We start from the raw sequence: 21184 nt of genomic DNA on the forward strand, positions 1-21184 counted from the left end.
GCATTACTATTAGCCTGATTATTTTCTGAGATTTTCTGGTTGTCCTTATCAACAATTTCTATTGTGGGCTGTAGCCTCCTGGATATGGATTCTTTTCCTAACCATGGCTCGACTTCTCCGCACACTTCCTTTGATCTATACTCAATTTGGCTTTATTAACCTTCCTTGAGAAGTTTTTTTCTCCTCCTGCTTTTTCTGTTAGCACAAGAGATCAGTTGTATGTTATGTAAACCTGTGCCAACATGTGGATTACAACCAAATGCATTGCATGATGATCACTTGTGGGTGTCACACACGATTGAGTTTAATTTTAACTTTTTTTTCATTAATAGACATCGTATACCTCTCCTCACAAGGTTCTTTTGTAATCAAGTCCCACTGACCTTTCTACGACACCTAAATTAAACTCTTAGTTTCTGTAACACATTTGCTTTCCTGAATCATTTCTGCTCAGCCCAACAGACAGCTTGCTGCCAGTCCCTGCAATCGCTCAATCTCTGGCTTCTTGTCCTCCATAACCAGTTGCCAACACCTCTTCATTAAAACTCTGGCCTTTTAAACACAACCAATCTGGAACGGCAAACTTGGCATTCAGTAACTTTTGCCTTTTACCCCTATCCCAAGAAAGCTAAATATGGCTACAATTGTGTTTTCAATCACTATAGAAAGAGCGTAGCCATAAGAAAATACCCACATTCACAGACAGACACACACATACCCACACACACTTTTCCCCCCTATTGCGCTCTTCCATTAGAATTCTGTTCAGGGAAGTTTCCTATTTGCATGAGTAGGTTAACCATGAATGCGGTGGAAACACTAATGAATGATAAGCAACCCAAAAAGTTTGTGTGGATGTGTGCAAACAAGGGGGTGGGATGCTTGTTGAATCACTCTCTCTATCCATCCACCTTTCTCCAAAAAAATGTTCTATTCATCCTCGTGCACATCGTGGTACGTTAAAGGACAGCCCCCATCATCTGACACAGTCATACGCAGACTTACGCCTCCGTGATGTGTCACTATCCTTCCACCTGCATCTTCCCATCATTCCCCGCCTGATACCTACACTTTGCTGCCTCCCTATCACTTTTTTTGTTTAATTCTATTTCATTCTTTCTCTCTTTGCTTTTTTCTCCTACCCCTCCGCACGCTGTGTCACCAATCCGATAGAACGAAAAATGTTACCACAGATAAGACTAATAAGAGGAAAGGAGAAGAGTAAACATCTCCGAAAGGTGAACAGGACTGAGTTTAACTTTCAAGTTTCGTGGAATATCCCAGAAGATAAAGGCTAACAAGATGGAGAAGATGGACAAGAATTTGAAAGCAGAACACTGATACGATTCTGAGGGCAGGACTTACAAGAAGAGGGTATGCCCACACACACATTTAAAATTCCAACAACATCATGAGCTCTTTTTTTCATGCTTATGAATTTGATATTGAACTGTTTCTTTTTCACTTATATGGCTTAAGGCTCCCCCCCATGCTTTAAACGTGATTAATGTTAAAAGTCTTTTCTGGACTCAAGTAAAAGACGGTTTCTTTTCTCTAGATTTCTTTTTCATTCTAATTAATTCCCCCAAGTGCAGATCCTCAAAGAGCTTGTCTTTCTCTCACTGACTCCATCTATCTGGGTCTCATACATGTTTCCCGCTTTCCCCATCTGTCTTCCTTTGAGAAGCAAATAATTGGATGTGGAGATTGGCTTCTCTGTGGTTCAGCAAAGAAGACTGAAGCTGCATGTCACACATGGACACCCACACCTGGATCTCTAGTGTGTGTATGTATGTGTGTTATTAGCTTGACTAATCTTATTTATTCGCTATTTCATTGTTTCAAACTAAAATTAAAGAAGTGTATTTAATGTTGAAGGAAATTCTATTTTAGATTTTCAAGGGCAAGACATTTGGCCCATTTATCTAAGAGCACTGGGTTTCAGAACACAAACATATTACACAGGGTAAATGACGACAAAAATATTCATAAGCGTGAATGTGAACATGAATTGTTATTTGTTTACATGCACTCTGCAGTCTATTGGCAACCACTCCAAGATCCCCTCCCCAGCTAAACAGCGGTATTAATGAGGACAAACGGTATAGAAAAAAGATGAATAATGAAATAATGTGCATTGAATTATTAAGAGTGGTTTGTTGTTAAAAGGCCAACATTTTAAAAAGAACATTACTGAACCGTGCTCAACAAAAGATGCGGGAACTGTATGTTTAATGCATGCATTATTGTTTTCAAGCACTGAAAAATACTATTCTGGCAAACAAACCAAAAGCAAAAAGCAACCTTGTTTGTGCCTGTTAACTGCAAATTATTCAAATGTGTTATATTTCTTTTACACAACAAACTGGCAAATCTTTCAGCTCACCCGTTACCATGAAAACAAAAGAGCAGTATGGAAATTGATTAGAGGTGAAACACTTTTTCTTGTATGAAACTGAAATATATATACATTCTGTTCTTTATCCATATATAATGAATCATGCAACATTAACAGTTTGAACAGTCTAACCAACTAAGTCTCAGATATGGGATTTTAGATTACTTTGGCTCCATTTTAAGAGCCTGGAAGAAGCTGTTCTAATACCTTTGGAAATCATGTTTTCAGCAGATTATTTTTCACCCCCATGCTGCAGACTTTTGTCTGATGCCGTTTCAAATGACTTGACACGTTTGACATTCTGCCAAAAGCATTCCACGATGTCTTTGACCCTGGGTCTATTTTTTTCTGAAGTAGATGGTTTTGAACACAATACATCTCTTTATTGATGAATATAAATATATGGAAAATGATACCCAGAAAATTCTCTATCTAAAGACGCCATTGATTTATTTGGAGTTCCATTTCCACACCAACAATTGACAAAACAGAAATCCAATCCAAAATCAGAATGCTAGCACTAATAAAGGTGAACATTTGCATGACTTTTCTGACATACCCTCGCAAACCAGTTCATCGCAACCTGTTTGTAACTTCCAAACTGCGACTGCGAGAATTTAAAGATATGGCCAGAGGTATTTCCCACGACAGAAAGAGTGAGTAAGAAAGCATTAGAGCCAGTGGATGGATACGAGATATGTGGTAATACAAGAGAGTAACAGAAAAAGTGATTGAAAAATGAGTCATCCACAACTACAGCTGTAAAGATGCTCTTACTTGGAAGCTCGTGTACAGATAGATGGGTCTGAACAAACACCCATTTTTAAAATGTACACTTCTTTAGAGGGATACTGACATTCATTTTCCTTCTTACTTTTTTTGGCACTCCCATGTCTCATTATTCTCTCTCATTCTCTTCTTCACCTTCCCACCCGATCACACTCCCCTCCTCCTCTCCTTTCCTCCTACTCCAGCTGCTTACCTCCTTCCAGTCCAGTCTCATTGTCCTTACACACGCATGCACATCGCTACCGTTTGTGCATGTTTGTGTGAGGACAAGGCGCAGCCGGTCATTTTGAATACACACACCTCGCTGAGCACCATGCTGAGTTCTGAGGTGAGTCTTTATTTAACTTTTGCCTATTTTATATATTTTTTATTATTTATAATTGTGTTTGACCTCTCTGCATGTTGCATGCATTATATTATAGACTGTGCGAATACTTTTCCCCCCAGTTTTTAATCATAAAGTGTGTTGATTAGGTTTTATGTTTGCATTAATGGAGGTCAAGGAGTTTGAAAGTGACTATTTGCTGACTGTTTAAACATAATTGTGCCTTGTTCACCGTACGTGTCTGTGTGTGTGTGTGTTTAGCCGGAGGGTTCGCTTGGCTTGGTCGCTACGTGCTCTGCTTATGAATTACTAACTATATAACAGTAAAGAATTAAGGCTGTGTGTTTATTATCCTTCAACTTTAGCTTCCTCTAACTATATCTTTATTTTGGTCATTATATTTCATGTTACTGATGTTACCTCAAGCTACAAAACTGAAAGAGAATGTGAAATACAAAGTATAATACAACTACTCCAATTAATCACATTCCATAGCGGATTGAAATATTTCCCAACAGGAATTAAGAGTGAACAGAAATAGATCTAGTTCAGGACCTTAAGTTAGCTGGAACACCTCCTTTAGTGTCAGAAACTTCAACACATCCAATCCTTAAAAACTGTTCGTGATAATTTTCTCAGCAACTGTGGGAAATAAGGAATTACAATGTGACCACTTTTGCAATTTTTTTCCGTTATTATTATTGTTCCGCCGACAACAAAGTATATATGAAATAAGAAAGTCTGATTTGTAGTGTAGAAAGCAAACCTGGTGATAAACAGGTGCATCCTGTTAAAGTGGCTCACAGAGAGAGGACAGAGGACCAGTCACCGGAGCATGTGCTTGCATTTTATGTGTATGAGTATATCATTTAGGGTGTGTCTAACAGAGAAGTACAGAAAAATGTGAATTTGTTATTATAATATTTTTTAAATGCCTTGAAAGACACATTCACATCGAAGAAAAAATGTTTACTTGTAAGAAAGAAAAATACCACTCTGCAGATTTGCATTTTATAAAAAGAGGATTAAATAGAATGTGTGCATTGTGGCTTCATGCTTCAATACCCATTAACAATGTTATCCTTCCTCTTGTAATGTGTGTGTCCAGTGGTGCAAAACAAAAAAGATTGAATCTTTTATGTTCGCACAGGGCTTGTTCACACTAACTACAGATTTGTAAAACTGATTATTAGTCCCCCTCCATCTTGAGAAATAAACTCAGTACGAATTGCCTTCTTTAATTCTAAGAATAAAATCATCCACACCAAACAAGAACTCAGTACAGCTAAAGTGGGACAGCAGTGTTAAAGGGTGTGTCCTGAAGTTCGCAATCATCTCTATAGTCTTAAGCATGTTCAGCACCACGGTTTCTTGGGCGCGCAAGAACGACAGCCACTTCACCACCTGTTAATATTAAGACTCATTCAAGCTTGTGAATATGATGTCCTCTGCAAAATTAAGACATTTGACAGCTGGATGCCTTACAATGTAGTTAAAAAAACAGACATAAAACTGAAAGTGGCTCCCAACACTTTTCAAAAGAGGGAAAAAAGGTGAATGGGAGACGAACTGCGGTAGCCTTTTTTAGACTGGTTGAAAAGAAAAATGTGCTGATGAGCAGATCCAGAATTTTAATGGGAAAGGACCAACGACAAAGACCAAAGTGAAATAGCAGCTGAAGAAGGCCATCCGGAAAACACAAAGGCCCCTTTTCCACGAAGCCACTGCTTGTTCCGGGCTCATGCTTGGCTAAGCACCGTTTCTTTCTGCTTCGATCATCTGAACTCTGGCCGAAAAGGCTGAAAACTGGTGCTAAGTAAGCACCAACTCGTTGCTTCATCACCCTAACCAACTACGTCAGGAGGATGACATTAACACTTATTTTCTATGTCCATGGAGAAATGTTGAGACAGTTCATTATAAAGTAGGATGGGAAAGCTGCTCAAAATCTTTGACCGCAGGTGCAAAGGCTTATGTTTGCTCACGGCGACTCTGGATTTTACCTGCAAATATTGAGCTCCCATGGCACCGATGTGACAAGCATTCATCTTGTAGTGCTTTTTTCATGACTTTTAGCAGGATAAGTGGTTCAGTAAATGAATGAATGAATGACTTTTCACCCCAAAATCACGCTCCATTCATGTACCACTCTTGCTTACGATGAATGTACCATGACATACAGACGTATTCCGGTGACGCATGAAGTGGCTCCAGTTTGACTCATTTTTTGATTGAAAGCCAACTGGGGCTTGGGAAGCACGCAAAAAATAACGAACAAAGAATACGCACCAGCACGGAGCGAACAGGCTTGTTGTTTTTGATAGGAAAGGAGTATAAGAACACTGGTTACTATAGTGTTCTATAGCAAACACTATCTTCACATGCCTAGATACAGGATATGAGTACCTTACCAACAGTATGCATGTACCGTGTATTCCAGGGTCTGAGGTTGCACATGCTACATCAAGATAATGACCTATCATTAGCCAAAAAGGTCAGTTAATTTGGCACGGTGTGATACAGAGGAGTAAAATTGGCTAATGGAGGTCAAGGCTTAGACAGGGAAGATGTGTATGTTGGTGGGCTTTTAATTAATGTGTATTCACACTGAGAATGTGGTAGAGTGTTCACTGATTACAAGTGAGCTCTTAAAGTTTTCTTCTTGTCATCATCATTATCACTGCACAATCCCTTCCTTACCCCAACAGTGTTCCATATTTGGAAGGTAGCACTCCTCTGGGAGGAAGAAAATTTCTGAAGATATGCTGTGTTATGTGTTTGATTGCCTGATTAGTGATAAGTATCACCATTTGAGTATCTTGTCAGATGGATATTTTATTTTATCTTGAATAAAACAGTAAAAATCTAATATAAAATTAGATAAGAGGATAATCGCATTGAGGAAAACTTTTTTTTCTATTTATTCTTTAAAAATTAGTCATCAAAATAGGTAATGGATGATGAGTATACTTTGTGTTTGTAAAAATGTCACTGTGCCTTTCAGGAATTTGGACAGAGATTGGTCAGGTATCAGGCAATGTGAGTTACTAGTAGAAATTTCCAGCTAATCTTTTGGAAATTGAAGAACAGGAATTGGTGGAATCATGATTGGTCATTTTAAACTATGTGTGATGACCTTTTTACAGTCTTTCCACATGGCCATTCGAGAATATTCACTGAAATGCCTCCAGTGGCTCCATGGATCTGCTGCTTGTGGCAATTATTCATTCAACAGTACAGCACACAACCAGCAGGTATAAGACATACTTTGTCCAAGTGGATCTGTTTTTTTTGTCCTTTGGTGTATGTGTCTCTGTGTAAGAGAGATGGGGGGTTATCTTCAGGTGAATGAGTAGTACAATGCCTAAGCCTGTGGAAAAGAGAGAATGCTCCTGTTTGTTAAGTCAATAGGTTCTTTGTTCACACGGCATGGAAGACGGTCAGCTTCATCGACCGAGACTCCATCAGTTTCCACAATACCTCAGACACCTTTGTCTTCCATTTCAATGAACATTTGCCATCAAGAGACCATTTATAACATGCCCTTTATAGTGAACATATTTCATTCTTAACGTCTGTATACATTTTTGTATATTGCTCCTTTACTTAGCCCTTATCTGGTTTCCAAAGATCACTAGGTGGGAGGGTTTGTTTCTTTTGAAACCTGGACAGAAGATGTTTTGTTTTAAGCAAGGGAGTAGAACACATCCCGATGTAGAGTGGAAAGACAACGGGAGGGTTTATAGGGGCCAGGGATAAGAATGTAACAGTTTCATATTTTGTACAGGTAGGTAAGATCTCCTGAATTCTGGGATGGCATTATAGAGAAACTGTACACCTGATGTTTAAAAGGCTAAGAAAAAAAAGACAAGGATAAAAGTAATATAATGGTAGGCCTACCTGGCCTCATAATGACACTGAGAAAAGGTTAGGACTGAAACAATAATCATTACCTGTAAGTGGGGAAGAATACATAAAATCATCTTGGAATTTATGTGTGGCATTTATTTGATAAAGGGAAAATATTACTGATGGTGACAGCATCGCACGGCTGGCTCTGATAGATAGCAGACAAGCAATTGTGAGTGCTTCATTCCCATGAATAAGAAATTTTGAGCACTGGTGTATGCATGCATGTGTGTTTGTTTTTGGTGGTGGGGTGGGAGCATCTGTGCTCGTGTTAAAATGGCAATTTGAGGAAAAGAACTTAGTTTGGCATATCACTGAGCTGTTTGCATTGGGATCAGCATTAGGATTCCGCCACATAGCAGCTAATGTTACCCTGTATCACAAATACAAACACAGGATTCAAGTGATATACACCACATGCAAACCATTCCAATATACTAGCTTTAGTATGTTTCTGGATTGAGTGGTCAGGGAGTTGTAGATGTTTGCAGGAGGCACAGGAGACAAGGGGGACAGCAGAGCTAGATGTTTCAGCACTGTTGTAAATCCTCTGCAGGGCCTTGTAAGCTGTCAGACAAGCTTGAGCTATTAAAAGTTGAGCGCTCACAAAATGTACGCAGGAAAAGTCTTGTGCAAAGAAAAGTAACTCTTGCTACCATTGCACTAAAGTCTCGCTGCTGTGTTTTATGGCTTTCTATTCCTATGTGATTTACTCTGGCACGTCACATGGGGTCTAAAGCCATTGGGTACGGAGTGAGAAGTCTTCGCACAAACGAGTAATATGAATATAGCTAAATTGGGACCGCAGGTCCAAACGACTATTTTTCATTTATTTTATTGTAATGTGGGAATTTTTTTATGACCGTTCAGACCACAGTTTTCAGTCGCAAGCGTTCAATTGTCGCACCTGTGTTGCCAATTCTAAAGTGCCACACCTGTGCTCTACTTCAAATTTAATTCAAGATAGATAACGTTTTTCAAATTATTTAGTTCATTGCAAAATGGGCATGTGAGCACCTCCCTGAATCCAACTTTAAGACTTTTATTGGTCTCGATTTTTACAACCGCGATCAAGCCAGCCTCCAGTCCGCTAGACTAATGGAATGAGAGGGGCCGATTTGATTGGCAGCAAATGCAGTGGACTGTGTTCATTGGTATGCCAAGCTGTCTGACTATCACGATGTAGTACAACATTCACAGCAAGTCAGGCTGGTCTTCCGTGGTTTCGGCTGGATTTTAAAATCAAGTCTAGTGCAGTAAGTGCTAATAAGCACAGACTGAATCTGAAAGAACCAACCCCAGAAGCACGAATTTGACATAAACACGATGCAACTCATGCTGCCTGTTGTGGACAATTTACACAAACAAGGAACAATGACTGCAATTTTTATGAGAAAAATATGAGAGTACATGGTATATGGTCTTGAACAGTACTTTTTTAGAAAAGAAAAGAAACGCTAAGATTCCATTCAGGGAATTTGTGGAGCTACCCAGCCTTTGACTTGGTTTGAGATGAAGTCCATCAGTATGTGCAAACTTTGTTCTCTCGTGCTTCGAACAACGCTTTACAATGTACAAGGGGAAAATGCAAATATAATAACATCCAATAAACGTACATTCCCGCAGCTTCACCAGACTTGTGGCCGTGACTAAAATAGACCCCCCCCCCTGTTTGTTAGACCTGTTTGTCATCCTCCATACAGTGTATCCCCCAGCAAGCCTTGCTGGTGCTGCTGACTCAGGTTAGTATTTAATGAAGCTCTCAGTTTCACCTTGTGTCTTCTAATCTCTGTGCCCGTTTGGGATTTGCTGGTTGCACACACATAAAAAGTGTTAACGCTTGGAGTTTAGTGAGCCTTACCACACCCAGTGGCTGTTTTTGTGCATTTGTGTGAGAGACAAAGAGATGTGTGATAAATAGGGCGTATATAAAAGCGTTAAAGAACGTATAAGAAGTAAAAGCACTGAGATTCCTTTTTGCCAAATTACAGCAATGTATCAACTACTATGCCACATTTCTTAAGTGGACTGTGCCTATATGTCCGTCTGACATATATATAGTATATGACAATTATTGTAAGAGTGTGACTATAATTATTCTGCCATGTGTACAAATGTCTGCTCCATTTTGACAGGAGACATTTTGATATTAGCAAAAGTTCATTTTAAAATCGCAAAATCATCTGTAAAATGACTTTTCCAAGCCAAACAACCACAATCTCTCTATCTTTATTGCATTGATGTGTGACATAATGTGATTTATTCTGTAAATTCCAGTGTTTACTCTTCTCCCCTTTTTTCACGTCCTTGTTCAGGTCGGTCCTTCTTTTGAAACGACTGATGCAATTAAGTCAAAGAAATTTGTAAGACCTGCACAAAATGTGTTATTCTTAATCACAGGATGTAGACTTTGGCTTGGTGTGCTGACATTTTTCTTTTGGTACTCACAAACAACTATGTTTCAAATTTGTTGTTTTCCCCACTGACTGAAATTACTGTAAGTGCTACCTTTATCACTACAAAATAGCCTGAGGATGCCACCACTTGCTATTGCTTTCTTCCATTTCCCGGGGGTGGTTGTCTAAAATAAAAAAATATAAAAACCTTTTTTTCTTTCTCTCTTTCCTATTTCCAGAATCCATTTGTTTCCAGGAGAAATCAAAATGCATATTGCCCCAAGGCAGAAAAACATTTTAATGTCATATTTTCTTTCTTTCTGTTTCCTGTCCCTCTTCTGAACAGATCTATGAGACAGCAGCAAACTAGTTTGGAGATGCCCTTCACCTGTGTCTGCTTTTGTGGTCTAAACAACTTCTGCAACAGACAGAAGTTGAAGACAAAGCAAGACCTAAAGAAAGAGGAATGTGGGAAGGTAGAACAATGGACGGATCAAGAGTCATTTGTGTGACAATTTCAGAATATATAGAATGTAATACAATAGCTTTATATAGTGCAAGTGGGAATGTAAACTATTGAAATGCTAATTTCAAATTCAAATAATCAAATTTTTCCCTTGTTTTAGTCACTCCCTGAAACCAGCAACCCTAAATTAGTCAAGAGTTTTTGACTCCCTATCAGCCATTCTTTGCTTTTGTTACTGTTGTATTTTGTGTTAGTTTGTGTGTGGCAGGAGGGGCTAGAATTTTTTTTTCCATTTCATTCCATTCATTTGTTGAATTTGTGTAGTGACATAAAGTCGGTGGGAACCAGAAACCCATTATTTCTCTCATGTCACAGCTCTCAGTGAAGCCCCATTGCTCTTTTCTTCTCTTTAATCGCTACTCTGCACTGAATTGGAACCTAATCCGCACACATCGCTGCACCTCCTCATCTACCCGTTGATGTCAGTTCAACTTAGGGAAAATTCCAACTTAGTAAGAAACTCAAAAGCTATTTTCAAAGTCACCTGTGGTGAGCTGAAGGCTCATCTTGATTTTCACACTGAGCTGGTCACAATCGAAAGCAAAGCAGCTGTCCAATCAGCAGCATCGCTCAAGTGTAAAGATGGGAGTCAAGGGTCAAAACCAGCAACAGGCTGAGTGTGAATTCTCTCCCCAGACCAAGGAACATCCCTGGCTCACGAACAGCTAGATAATAATTACAAACCCACCCATCAATACACCTTTCGCCTTTTCGGGTGGAGCTTTTTACGAAAGTTCACTTGATGTTCTCCGGTTACATTGTTTCCCCATAAATTCCACCACAGGAAAAATTCAGCTATGACCTGTTTGAATGTGTGAGTTTTAGGTGTCCATCTTCGCTAACACAATAGACTTTCAAGCCTGAAACAAATGGGTAATATATCCATTCAAAGACGATAGCAATGCCTTATCAAAATTCACATGAAGACCTGAAGACAAAGATGTGTACACACACATTCATAGGTCTCATTAGTGCTTGTGATTATGCATCACACGTCCAGTCAGGCAGTGGAGATGTAATTAACCTTTTGCAGCAGGAAACAGATGCCTGGATGTTGCACACACATACAGTAGTCAGATGCAATGATACACACACACACGCCTGCTGTCAGGGAAACAAAGCCAACGTCACGGTGTCACGGTAACAAAGTCCCCAAAAGCAGTGGCTGGCTGGCACTCCATGATAATCCCCTCTTGCATATTACATTTAGGGTTTAGAGAATAGATCAGTGGAGCTGTCTCCACCCAGCCCCTTTCTTGCTATTTTCAGCCTATTAAAATATGGACAGCCATGTTTGCGCTAATGTGTGATGCCGCATCAAATGGTCGTCTGCTTGCTAATTCTTTCACTAGAAGCTTTGAAATTCAACAAGGCTGTAGTCATTTCGCAGTGTACAACACCTATATTATTATTCAAAATGTTCTAATCCTGGTTTAATGAGAAAGAAAATGAGTGAGGTTTGGAAAACAAAAGGAGGGGTTGGCAGAAATAAAGAAGGGAGGGCTGTATACGAAGATGAGGGGGTCGAACTCTAGACGGTGCAGTCATGCTAATTGGATACAGTGGATAACTTTCTAAGGCAGGGGATGTGCGTGGTGGGGGTGATGATAGGGTTAGGGAGAGGGATGGCAACGGGGGAAAAAAACCTGATCTGTCAACATTACATTCATTTAATTCAATCTCACCTCTTTAATGCGAGAAATGTTCGCTTCACTAATGTTGAATGGCTTGAAATTTGGAACAATGCACTGTTCACAGAGACAAACGCACATATTTGGTTGGACACGAGATATAGTTGCTTCTACTCGTTTATGGATCACAGCAATGCTTGGGGATTATAATTCAAGGACAAAAAGATAAAAATAGAAAGGTGGTGCATGACTTTTGTAATGGTGGGAGGAGGTGTATATGTGTGAGAGTGAGGTTACAGAGAAAATGAGCCCTGTCGCATTAGATTTGGGTCAAGAACAGGGGAGAGAAAAGATGGGGCAAGTACTAATACAGATGGTGGGGAGATTCATCACTTGCTTCTCTCTGTGTCTCTTCCACTTCTCCTTTGAAACCTTTCCCTTTTTCATATAGTACACACACACACACGCGCCCCCCACTACAGAAAGAAGATGAAATATTAGTGGGGAAAAGGGCTAGAGGAAAAAAAGAAAAGAAGAGCAGGAATGATAAAGAGCAGCAGGAGAAAAATCATTATTGTAGAAAATCAGAGGCCAAATCCAAGCTAATTGTCATTATGATATTTATATATGGAGTCCATCTCTGCATTTTTTTCTGTATAATAAGTGAATTTATTAGTGCTACTTTCAGTTAGACTAGCACTAATGTGTGCTTAACTTGAAAAAATGTACGCAATAATTTGGGTTTGTAAAAATGTTAGCACTTTTTCTGGGTGTGGAATCTTCAACCCATCCTTATTAATGCGACATGATACAGCTCAGCCCTCCTTTCAGAGTGCGTTCATGTGCATCAGCCTGTGATTGCTACCCTGTACTAGCTCATATTCATCCTGTTTATCTTTCCCCCAATGAAGATGATGATCTCAGGCAGGCCAATTAATTGCCCTTCAAAAAAGACCCCTAATAGACTGGTGATAGTCACATGAGAAAAGACAACACTACAGTTGGTTTTCACACCGGCATGCAAGCAGCATCAGAAAGGACGACAAGGGGGCAGATTAAAAAGAACTCAGTTTGTTTTAGTCCTTGACTACTAACTCAAAAAATTCCTTTTTACCACAGCTCAATGCCTGACTAAAAAAAAATCCTATTTTCCATGGTAAAAATATGTAAAGGTTAAGCAAAATAAATCTTTAATTAAGTAAGGGAAAAATTAAGCAGGTGCTGAAATAAAGTACGATTGATCACCAATTTGTGTCAGTGAAGTGATATCAAAAACCAGCATGCAAACACCATTAATCTTTGATTTGGAGAATAAAACCGCTATTGTTAAGTATCTCTTGCATCTCGAGATGAATACAAGGTGGAGTACAGATTAAATTGTAGCAGACTTTGCCAACCTTGGGTGTGTTCCATGCTCATTACCAGCCCTCACTCTCTCCCAACTAATCTTATCGTGGTGTGTGTTTGCTTGCCAGCCTTCAAATAGTCTTTGTGATGGAAAAGCAATCTTGACACTTTGAAGAGAAGGGATGGATGCTGGAGAGTCCTAAAATTAAGATGAGTTATAAAGTGCTGTAAAAATTGCACCTGGTAGTTTAACCATGTAACTACTGCAAATTTTATTTTTGGCATCTCAGCAAACTGTGGGAGGTAATTCTGGCTCAAGTTTTTCCATTTTAAGTGCCCTATGTGGTAGCTGGTTTTGAGACGCATATGGCTTTTTTACGCTGGTGTAAAAATAAACAAGCACATTTTGATTTTCCAAGTTGCAGCAAGTAGTAAGGACGTGTACTTGAAGATACGAGCAACAGATTTACAGTTTTGTGATAAAAGTCTATCAAAAGGAAATACTGCCAAAAAGCATGCACAATGAGCCTATTGGGATTTTCTTAAATTTGATGGGACATAAAATGTATTTGATCTTTAAAATAAATCTGAGCACTGTTCCACACAAAAATGTTTTCCAAATGTACCTGTCTAAAACTACTTCCAGTATTTTCTAAAATAGAGTCTCCTATTCAAACATTCACCGTAATTTTCAGACAATAAGCCGCTCCTTTCTTCGCACTGTTTGAACCTCGTTCCGCCTCCTAACTGAACCAGATTGTAAGCGAACTTTATGGCTTTTTGTACCCAATCACAATCCATGTATCTAGATCCATATAGAATCGTAGTCATGCAGAGTCCCAACTCTAATAAGTAAATTGCTCCATATTAAGAGTAATTGTTGTAATTGTTCGGAGCAATAAACAGAAGATGAACAGTGTCTTTCTTCACACTTAATGCCAGTTTAACGTTATCAATGGGAGATAAAACTATATAAACTCCACCACCTCCCTGGTATCTCCATCCTTCCTGTCCCAAGCCAATGAAACCAATCCATCCACCACCCCCCACTATCTTCCCATCCACCCACATACACAGACAGCCAGTGAAGTTGGTCGATACCAGAGCAGGTATTGAGCAGTTACTGTGTTTAAAATGAGACTTTGATTTCTCATGGGGTGTTAACCCGTTGTAAGAGTGTCGACTCATTCCCCTGAGACCACTAATCGTTCATGCCTGTACCACAAGCATACACTTTAAAGACGATTTCAGTTTGTTGCGTACAAGGGCAATCCCATGCATTACACATCGATAGCATGGATTGAAGTGAGTTTTGAAAACTTAATTGTCTTCTAACTCTTGTAAACACTGATAAAAACACAAAAGTTAAACAATCTCACAGTTACTCAGCCGAAAACTAAAGTGAGTGTTACCTAGTTGTTTGTATGTTGTATTTCTTGCTCACTTTATCCACTTAATTATTATTTTGTGGGCTTTGCACCTTGAAAGTGAAATGGGAAAAGGTGTTTCATAGAATCCCGAGAACAATACACAAAGGTCACAGAGTGCCTGCGTGGGAAATGGGAAAGAAAGCAAAACAAATACACAGCATCAGAAAGGTTGACTGGCATTGACAAGTTTTTATTCAGTTCGCAAAAATGCACCAATGTGTTCACTGTCATTGACAAGCTCTTGGTGTGATAAAAACAACAACAACAACAACAATCTATGCCAGAGTGTGAGTGTGAAGTGCAGGAGTGTTTAAAATTCAATGCACGCCAAGAGTCCTAGGGAGCCCTTTTTGCTGCAAAGCCTCATTAAAGACACACTGCCTTAAAGCAATGATGTGCTGTCAGACCACACACAGACACACAAGCATATGCACAAAGTGGATATTATGATTCTAAACTAGAAGCAGCATTAGAAATAAGAAAAAAAATCAATTTTTGAACAAACCATAAAGACCGACTGAAATCATTCTATCTTTCTTTGCATTATTTCACTTTGTCTTATGTAACAATCAACTCTATCCTCTCAATTCCAAACCACACTCACTGTGTCACTCAAAATTGACTTATGAGGGTGAATTTTTTTAATTCCATCGCTGTATCCAGTGGGCCTTTTCTAATGTATTTAAAAATATCTGCTGCGAGAGAAAGCCATATTTCCAGAGAGCAATGCTGAAATGCCAATGTACTGTATTATCCTGCCCAGTTTTGAATTAAAGCATGCCCACATCATACTATAATTACAAATTATTCATTAGCTAAATGAAACCACAAGCTCTGCTGCTGCACCCTATACTACCTGATCACATTCAATGTACAATCTTCCACTGGTGTGCATATTTTAATAAAGATTGTGCCCCTCTCTATGCACGTGTGTGCTTTGTGGTTGTTTGAACAGAGTGATGAAGAGATGAATGCTATTTACCCCAAGTGACTATTCTACCAACTAATGGCCTGGGAATGCAGATCTCATCTCACAGATTGATATTTGGAGCCAAAAAAAGGTGTATCACTAAGAGGCTATATAAGTGATGCAGATCTCGCCTCCCTTCCCTTCCTCCTACTCCTCGCCCAACACAGGCTGATTAAACTGATAAACTGCACCAAAATGTGGGGGAGAAGGAGATGTAAATAATGAAATAGGAGAGTGTTAAACTGAAAGTCTGTGGGAGAGGAGAGATGGAGGGGGGGTGGGGCAGAGGCACAGCACAGAAATAGATGACTAACATCAGCACCTCTATATATAATGGGTAATATGTTCAATATCACTTGCTTCATTTCACAAATTCTTTATTATTCTGACCTTTCAATCTCAGTTCTCACACCAAACCATGGTGTCAACACATACACACTTATAGATGCGTTATTAGGAGCTGTACCATCATGTGGCTTTGATATCTTCTCATTAGCATATCAACACCGAGCTGGCCATCCGATGGGATACAGTAACCGAGGCAACCATGGCTGAATGGTCAATTATGGGAACTGGAGGCACAAATTGAGTCTCCCAGACTTCATTTAAATCTGTCAACCCTCACAAGTGTGACCGTGTGCTTTACAAACATTTACACTCGCAAGTGAAATCAAAACATTTTTATGTGATGAATTTCTCGAGTACCGGATGAATAAAGTTATCTAATCTAATCTAATGTGGCTGCATTGCCCAAAGTCATTTTATACATATGTGAACTTTTGTACATCTTTGTTATATTTTTTCACCACACCTATTGTAGGCAATGAATTGACAGAGAGGGAGAACTGTGCAATTCATCTCATGATTTGAAAGGAAACCTTGAAGAAAATTGAAACAGTGAGGAGCCAGCACAGATGACGCCCCTATGTGGATATTGAATTATGTCTGCCAGTACGTATATCTCTTACCTTCTAGACTAGAGTGATCACATATTTATGGCTTAGAAAAACAGCACAGTGTTAAGTTTGGAAAAATAACAATTAATATTTTCAATAGGAACATTTGTAGTGGTCCATTTGGTGATCTGAAACGGTTGTAAATATTTGCTATCTCAATCTTTTCTATCATTTATGAGGACAAATTGGAAAATCGAAAACAAACAGGATTCTGATATCTGTCATTGTCACCGTAAATGCAAAATAATGCTTCAATATTAATAAAGGACTGTCTAATATTATGGAAAAGGACAACAGCAGTTTAGTCTTTGTGCACAAATGCCTTCCCAAAGACACACCTGTTAAATGAATAGTATATTGATTAATGTTCTTCCTACATCCATTACCTTACAAAAGGAGACGGGGGAGGGTGGAGCAGAAAAGGTGAGATGAAAATAATGAAAACTCTGGAGCTTTAGAAAAGCTTTATCTTAACAAAGCAGGGTTTTTTTTTCTCCCCAAAAGACTCTTGGGGAGTCGGCTTTGTGGCTGCAAAATTCAATTCACCTATTCAAAGATAGTCTTCCTAGTTGCACAACACGCAAGCTCCTTTGAGTAAGTGTTTCAACTTGCTTTGAATGAGCCTGTAGACATTTACAATGAAACCTGCATGCACAAAAAGCAGGAAGGTTTTTCAGATCAATTGGTCCTAATGGTGCATGCCTTTACAAATCCACTCCCCTGTTTAGAACCTATCTGGAATCACAGAAATAGAAATGATGTCAGAATGTTTGAAGTCATAGAGCCCCTAAAATAAAAGTTCAATTTGAATTTGATTTCTTTTCTAAAACGTAGCCTTTGAGTTGCTCAAAATATGTTGTAAGTTCCATGATCTCAGATTTTTATGAGTTTTTATTTTATTTGTTCGCAATCGTGAACACTTAAAAATATGGGATCTGAGAACATGGTCCTGAGTTGGAACAGACTGGTTTTACTGGTTTACTATTTTCTAAGTCTAAATTAATAAACTGAATATTTTATATTTAGATACATAATATTCATATTAATTTACAATATGTTGTTTTATGAAAAAAGAAGCAACACTAATTAATTCACTGTTTTATGTTTAGTTTTGTCAATCCATTGACATCTGTTCTGATTTGAGAAAAAAAATTGAGACATTGAACTGAAGTTAAACTAATGATTCAAAGACTAATATTTTCAAATCTCTTTTGATTGACTTCAGCTGTGAAGAGGGAACTCACATGGTTCCCAAAGGTGTCAAACACTCATCTCATGCATTCTTAGTTACTGATGTAGTAGTGACTCTTGATGGTAATTAATAGTACTGCACCTGTCACAATCCCACGGCAATAAAGCTCATGTACAGATCAAATAAAAAATACAATATACCATTGGTGTGCCGTCAGGGCCTTCAAGCCCTTCTCTGCTGGCCTAAGATGTATCTGAATCATATATTATATTTTGTCCATCAATACTTATATTGAGAAGCGGGTAGGGATGTACAAACCAGCAACTGTAGTTACAAGCCCAAACAATAAAAAACGAAATCATGACGACAAAAAAAATAAACATGAATGTAAATCCCAACAAGAAAGTGAATTGTGAGCAATGAGGCTCCCCATTAACATGCCAGTAATAACATTAACAAAAGTAATGTGGAAAACCAGGAGGTGAGTTGTAAAATAAAACAGCTTTAAAAAATAAAAAAATTAAAAAAGGAACCTCCGGGAAAGACGTTCAGATTAACAAAGAAACAACTCAGCATCCATTTAGTATGCGTGTGCAAATTTTACCACTGGAAGATTATTGAAAATGTAATGGAAAATCATTTACTGCAACAAGAGTAGCCGAAATTCTGTAGCAGGTTTACTTTATTCTACAGGAAAGACATACAACAAAACAAACGACAATATGAATAATAAATGAAACATGGAACAAAGATGCATAATAAATGAGAACCAGAGACAAAAAATAGTCCTTTTAGAAATCCAATTGTAAAGCCTTCCAGGCCAAAATGCAATCAAGATTTAAAAAAAGGATTCTTCTCTTTAAACACCCTGACTAAGGACCGAGCCAAAGTTTATGTCCCTATGCAAATTAGCAACGCGCCACGGGATGGTACTCAGCGGAAAAATGCTCGCCGCAGCAAAGTGTAAACAATAAATTCCCATGGTCTAGAACAGGTGCGGTCCTCGAGAGCCCCTATCCAGTCTGTTTTCCATATCTCCCTCCTCTACCACACCTGAATCAAATGATCAACTCATCAGCAAGCCATCCAGAAGCTTCAAACCGATCCCGATTATTTGATTCACGTGTGGTACAGGAGGGAGACATGGAAAACTGACTGGATAGGGGCTCTCGAGGACCGGACTTGGCCACCCCTGGTCTAGAACCTTCTCTATAAAAACTGGTGTCGATAGAGAAACAGATATACCAAGACATTTTACTTTTTTTGCAATGAATATCTCATATCCATTTATTGGCATTAAGGAGTAAACGTGTATCTCCTGATAAATGTGTATGATATTCCTCCAACTATTCTATTTCCTCTGATAGACACACACATACTTGACCTCCCCTCAGCAAGTGACAAGTAAAAAGTGAGACTCGAGAGAAAACAGTTTTCATAGGTGACTCCTTGTGTTCCACTTTTTCTATAATGGCCTATTTATATACAGCAATCTGGGACAAGAGCCTGGCCTATGATGCCTTATTTCTTCTCAAGAATGTACGTACAATGTGTACGCCTCACAATTACGCATAGATGTGCTTCGTTTGTGCTTCTTGTTTTAATGTGTACATGTTTTCCAAACAATGTAGGAGGTTGGCTCTCCTGCTTCTCATCTATCAGCTCAGGAAGGTTGCTATGGCAACAAGAGAGCCGACAAAAGTAATGAAGATGCTCTGAATCATTCCAATGCTACCTTCAAAAAGCAGTAGAAACCTCATCTGCTGCAAGAATGCTGAAAAATTGTCATCACAAGCTCATTCCAAGTGAAATTAAAAGTGGAAGTTAAATAAATAAATAAGTACTTTTGATTAGAACAAGAAAATAATCTGCCAATGCAACAAGGAAAACTTGATAATCAGTGGTATTCAACTAATATTGTTTCGCAGTCCACATTCATGGCAAGTATTACATTTACTGATGATTATCTTGGTGCCAAGAGTTCAATTTTAACACTGCTATGAATCATTTTCATTTACATATGTGCAAATCTCAGTGGATTGCCAACTTGCTCCATCCATTCCATTATCAGTTCATCTTATTAGCATGAATCAAGAATGAAGTAGACACGATTTTATATTTACATATGTTTCCACATCCATCTTGAAATAATGAAAACTTCTGATTGCCTCACTACATTTTGCAAACCAAAGTAGAAACTTTTCCAAAGGAAAGTACGTACACTTGTCCCTCTGCCTTGTAAGTGTATGCATAAAAATGCGTTGGTATGCGTTGTGTTACAGTGAGTTGAAACTCAACATTTTTATATGCGTAAACATTTAATCAAACATCAATATTCAGATATTCTTTCTGCAACCACAGATGTCAAAGAATGTAATCATACGATATAGACAGGTATTACTTCTCCAGGAGAACACTCACTCTTTCTATGATCAATGTGACCGTGTAAAAATAAAATCCTGTGATTTCTGACCACGGCCCGGAAGTTGGACACCATTACTTTGTATTTTATGGAAATTTAACTTTTTTAATTATGATATTTTGCAGTGACAATAACAAAATATCACACTGCTGTCACAAGTCACTTATCTCCATTGTGTCAACCCAAACAATCCTATTTTACATATGAATACATCTGTAGATTTACTCCCAGTGTGCAATCAGAGGCTGGCACGTGGAAGCCTGGTCTGAGGAAATTAGTGCCATCAAATTGGTGAAGTAGGGGGCCAACAGGCACAATAGTAGCAGCTGCACCTCTTCATCAAGAGGACACATTTAAAGAGCTCATATTTCTATGTATAGTATAGAGGTGCGCACATGTGAGTGTACTCATGTTCGGGCATGTGTTTGTGTTTAGGTAAAGGAAATGAGGTCGGGAAAAGTGTGAGCCTTCTTAAAAAGAGTCTAATTAATAGTAACTTACCATAATTTATCAAAGTGTTACCTCCCTATTGTCTTCTTCGGAATAACCTTTACAACCTATTGTCTGTGTGTGCTGCATACGTACGTCTACTCTACAGCTACACAATCGGATTTAGTGATTAAAATGCACTCTGTTCACCTCTCCGTCTTTTTACTAGTTTTTGTAATTAGTTCATACCAAACAAACTGAAGTTCATAAAATGACTTCTAAGAAGAAATGTCAGATGTAGTTCTATATAGGAAGGTCAGGATTGTAAGGTATAAGTAGAGGTGAGTGAACAAGGAAGGTAGTGTGGAAATGAGATGTGGGAAGATAGCGTGAAATCCCATGATGGGGTTCTCTCAGCTTTCTGGGATTACCATAACACCCACCAGGGTGGTTGAGGGAGGTAT

General features: G+C 38.7%; 2 protein-coding genes across 4 annotated transcripts in view; one reads left to right on the top strand and one right to left on the bottom strand.

The window, feature by feature from the left end:
• LOC144075490 (uncharacterized) overlaps nt 1–21184 on the bottom strand; it is a 64684-nt gene that overhangs the window by 39697 nt on the left and 3803 nt on the right. The window lies entirely within an intron of this gene.
• LOC144075494 (uncharacterized) lies at nt 971–15674 on the top strand. Of its 2 annotated transcripts, XM_077602561.1 has the most exons (5): nt 971–1374; nt 1688–1786; nt 3373–3515; nt 6659–6766; nt 10164–15674. In XM_077602561.1, the coding sequence occupies exons 2-5, from the start codon at nt 1747–1749 to the stop codon at nt 10185–10187; spliced, it is 315 nt and encodes a 104-aa protein (XP_077458687.1). In that variant the 5' UTR covers nt 971–1374; nt 1688–1746; the 3' UTR covers nt 10188–15674. The 2 variants fall into 2 exon arrangements, 1 of the variants encoding a protein (XP_077458687.1); XR_013300563.1 differs by lacking the exons at nt 1688–1786; nt 6659–6766 and having other exon boundaries at nt 991–1374.

This window comes from Stigmatopora argus, chromosome 6, assembly GCF_051989625.1.
Source record: "Stigmatopora argus isolate UIUO_Sarg chromosome 6, RoL_Sarg_1.0, whole genome shotgun sequence".
Taxonomy (NCBI): domain Eukaryota; kingdom Metazoa; phylum Chordata; class Actinopteri; order Syngnathiformes; family Syngnathidae; genus Stigmatopora; species Stigmatopora argus.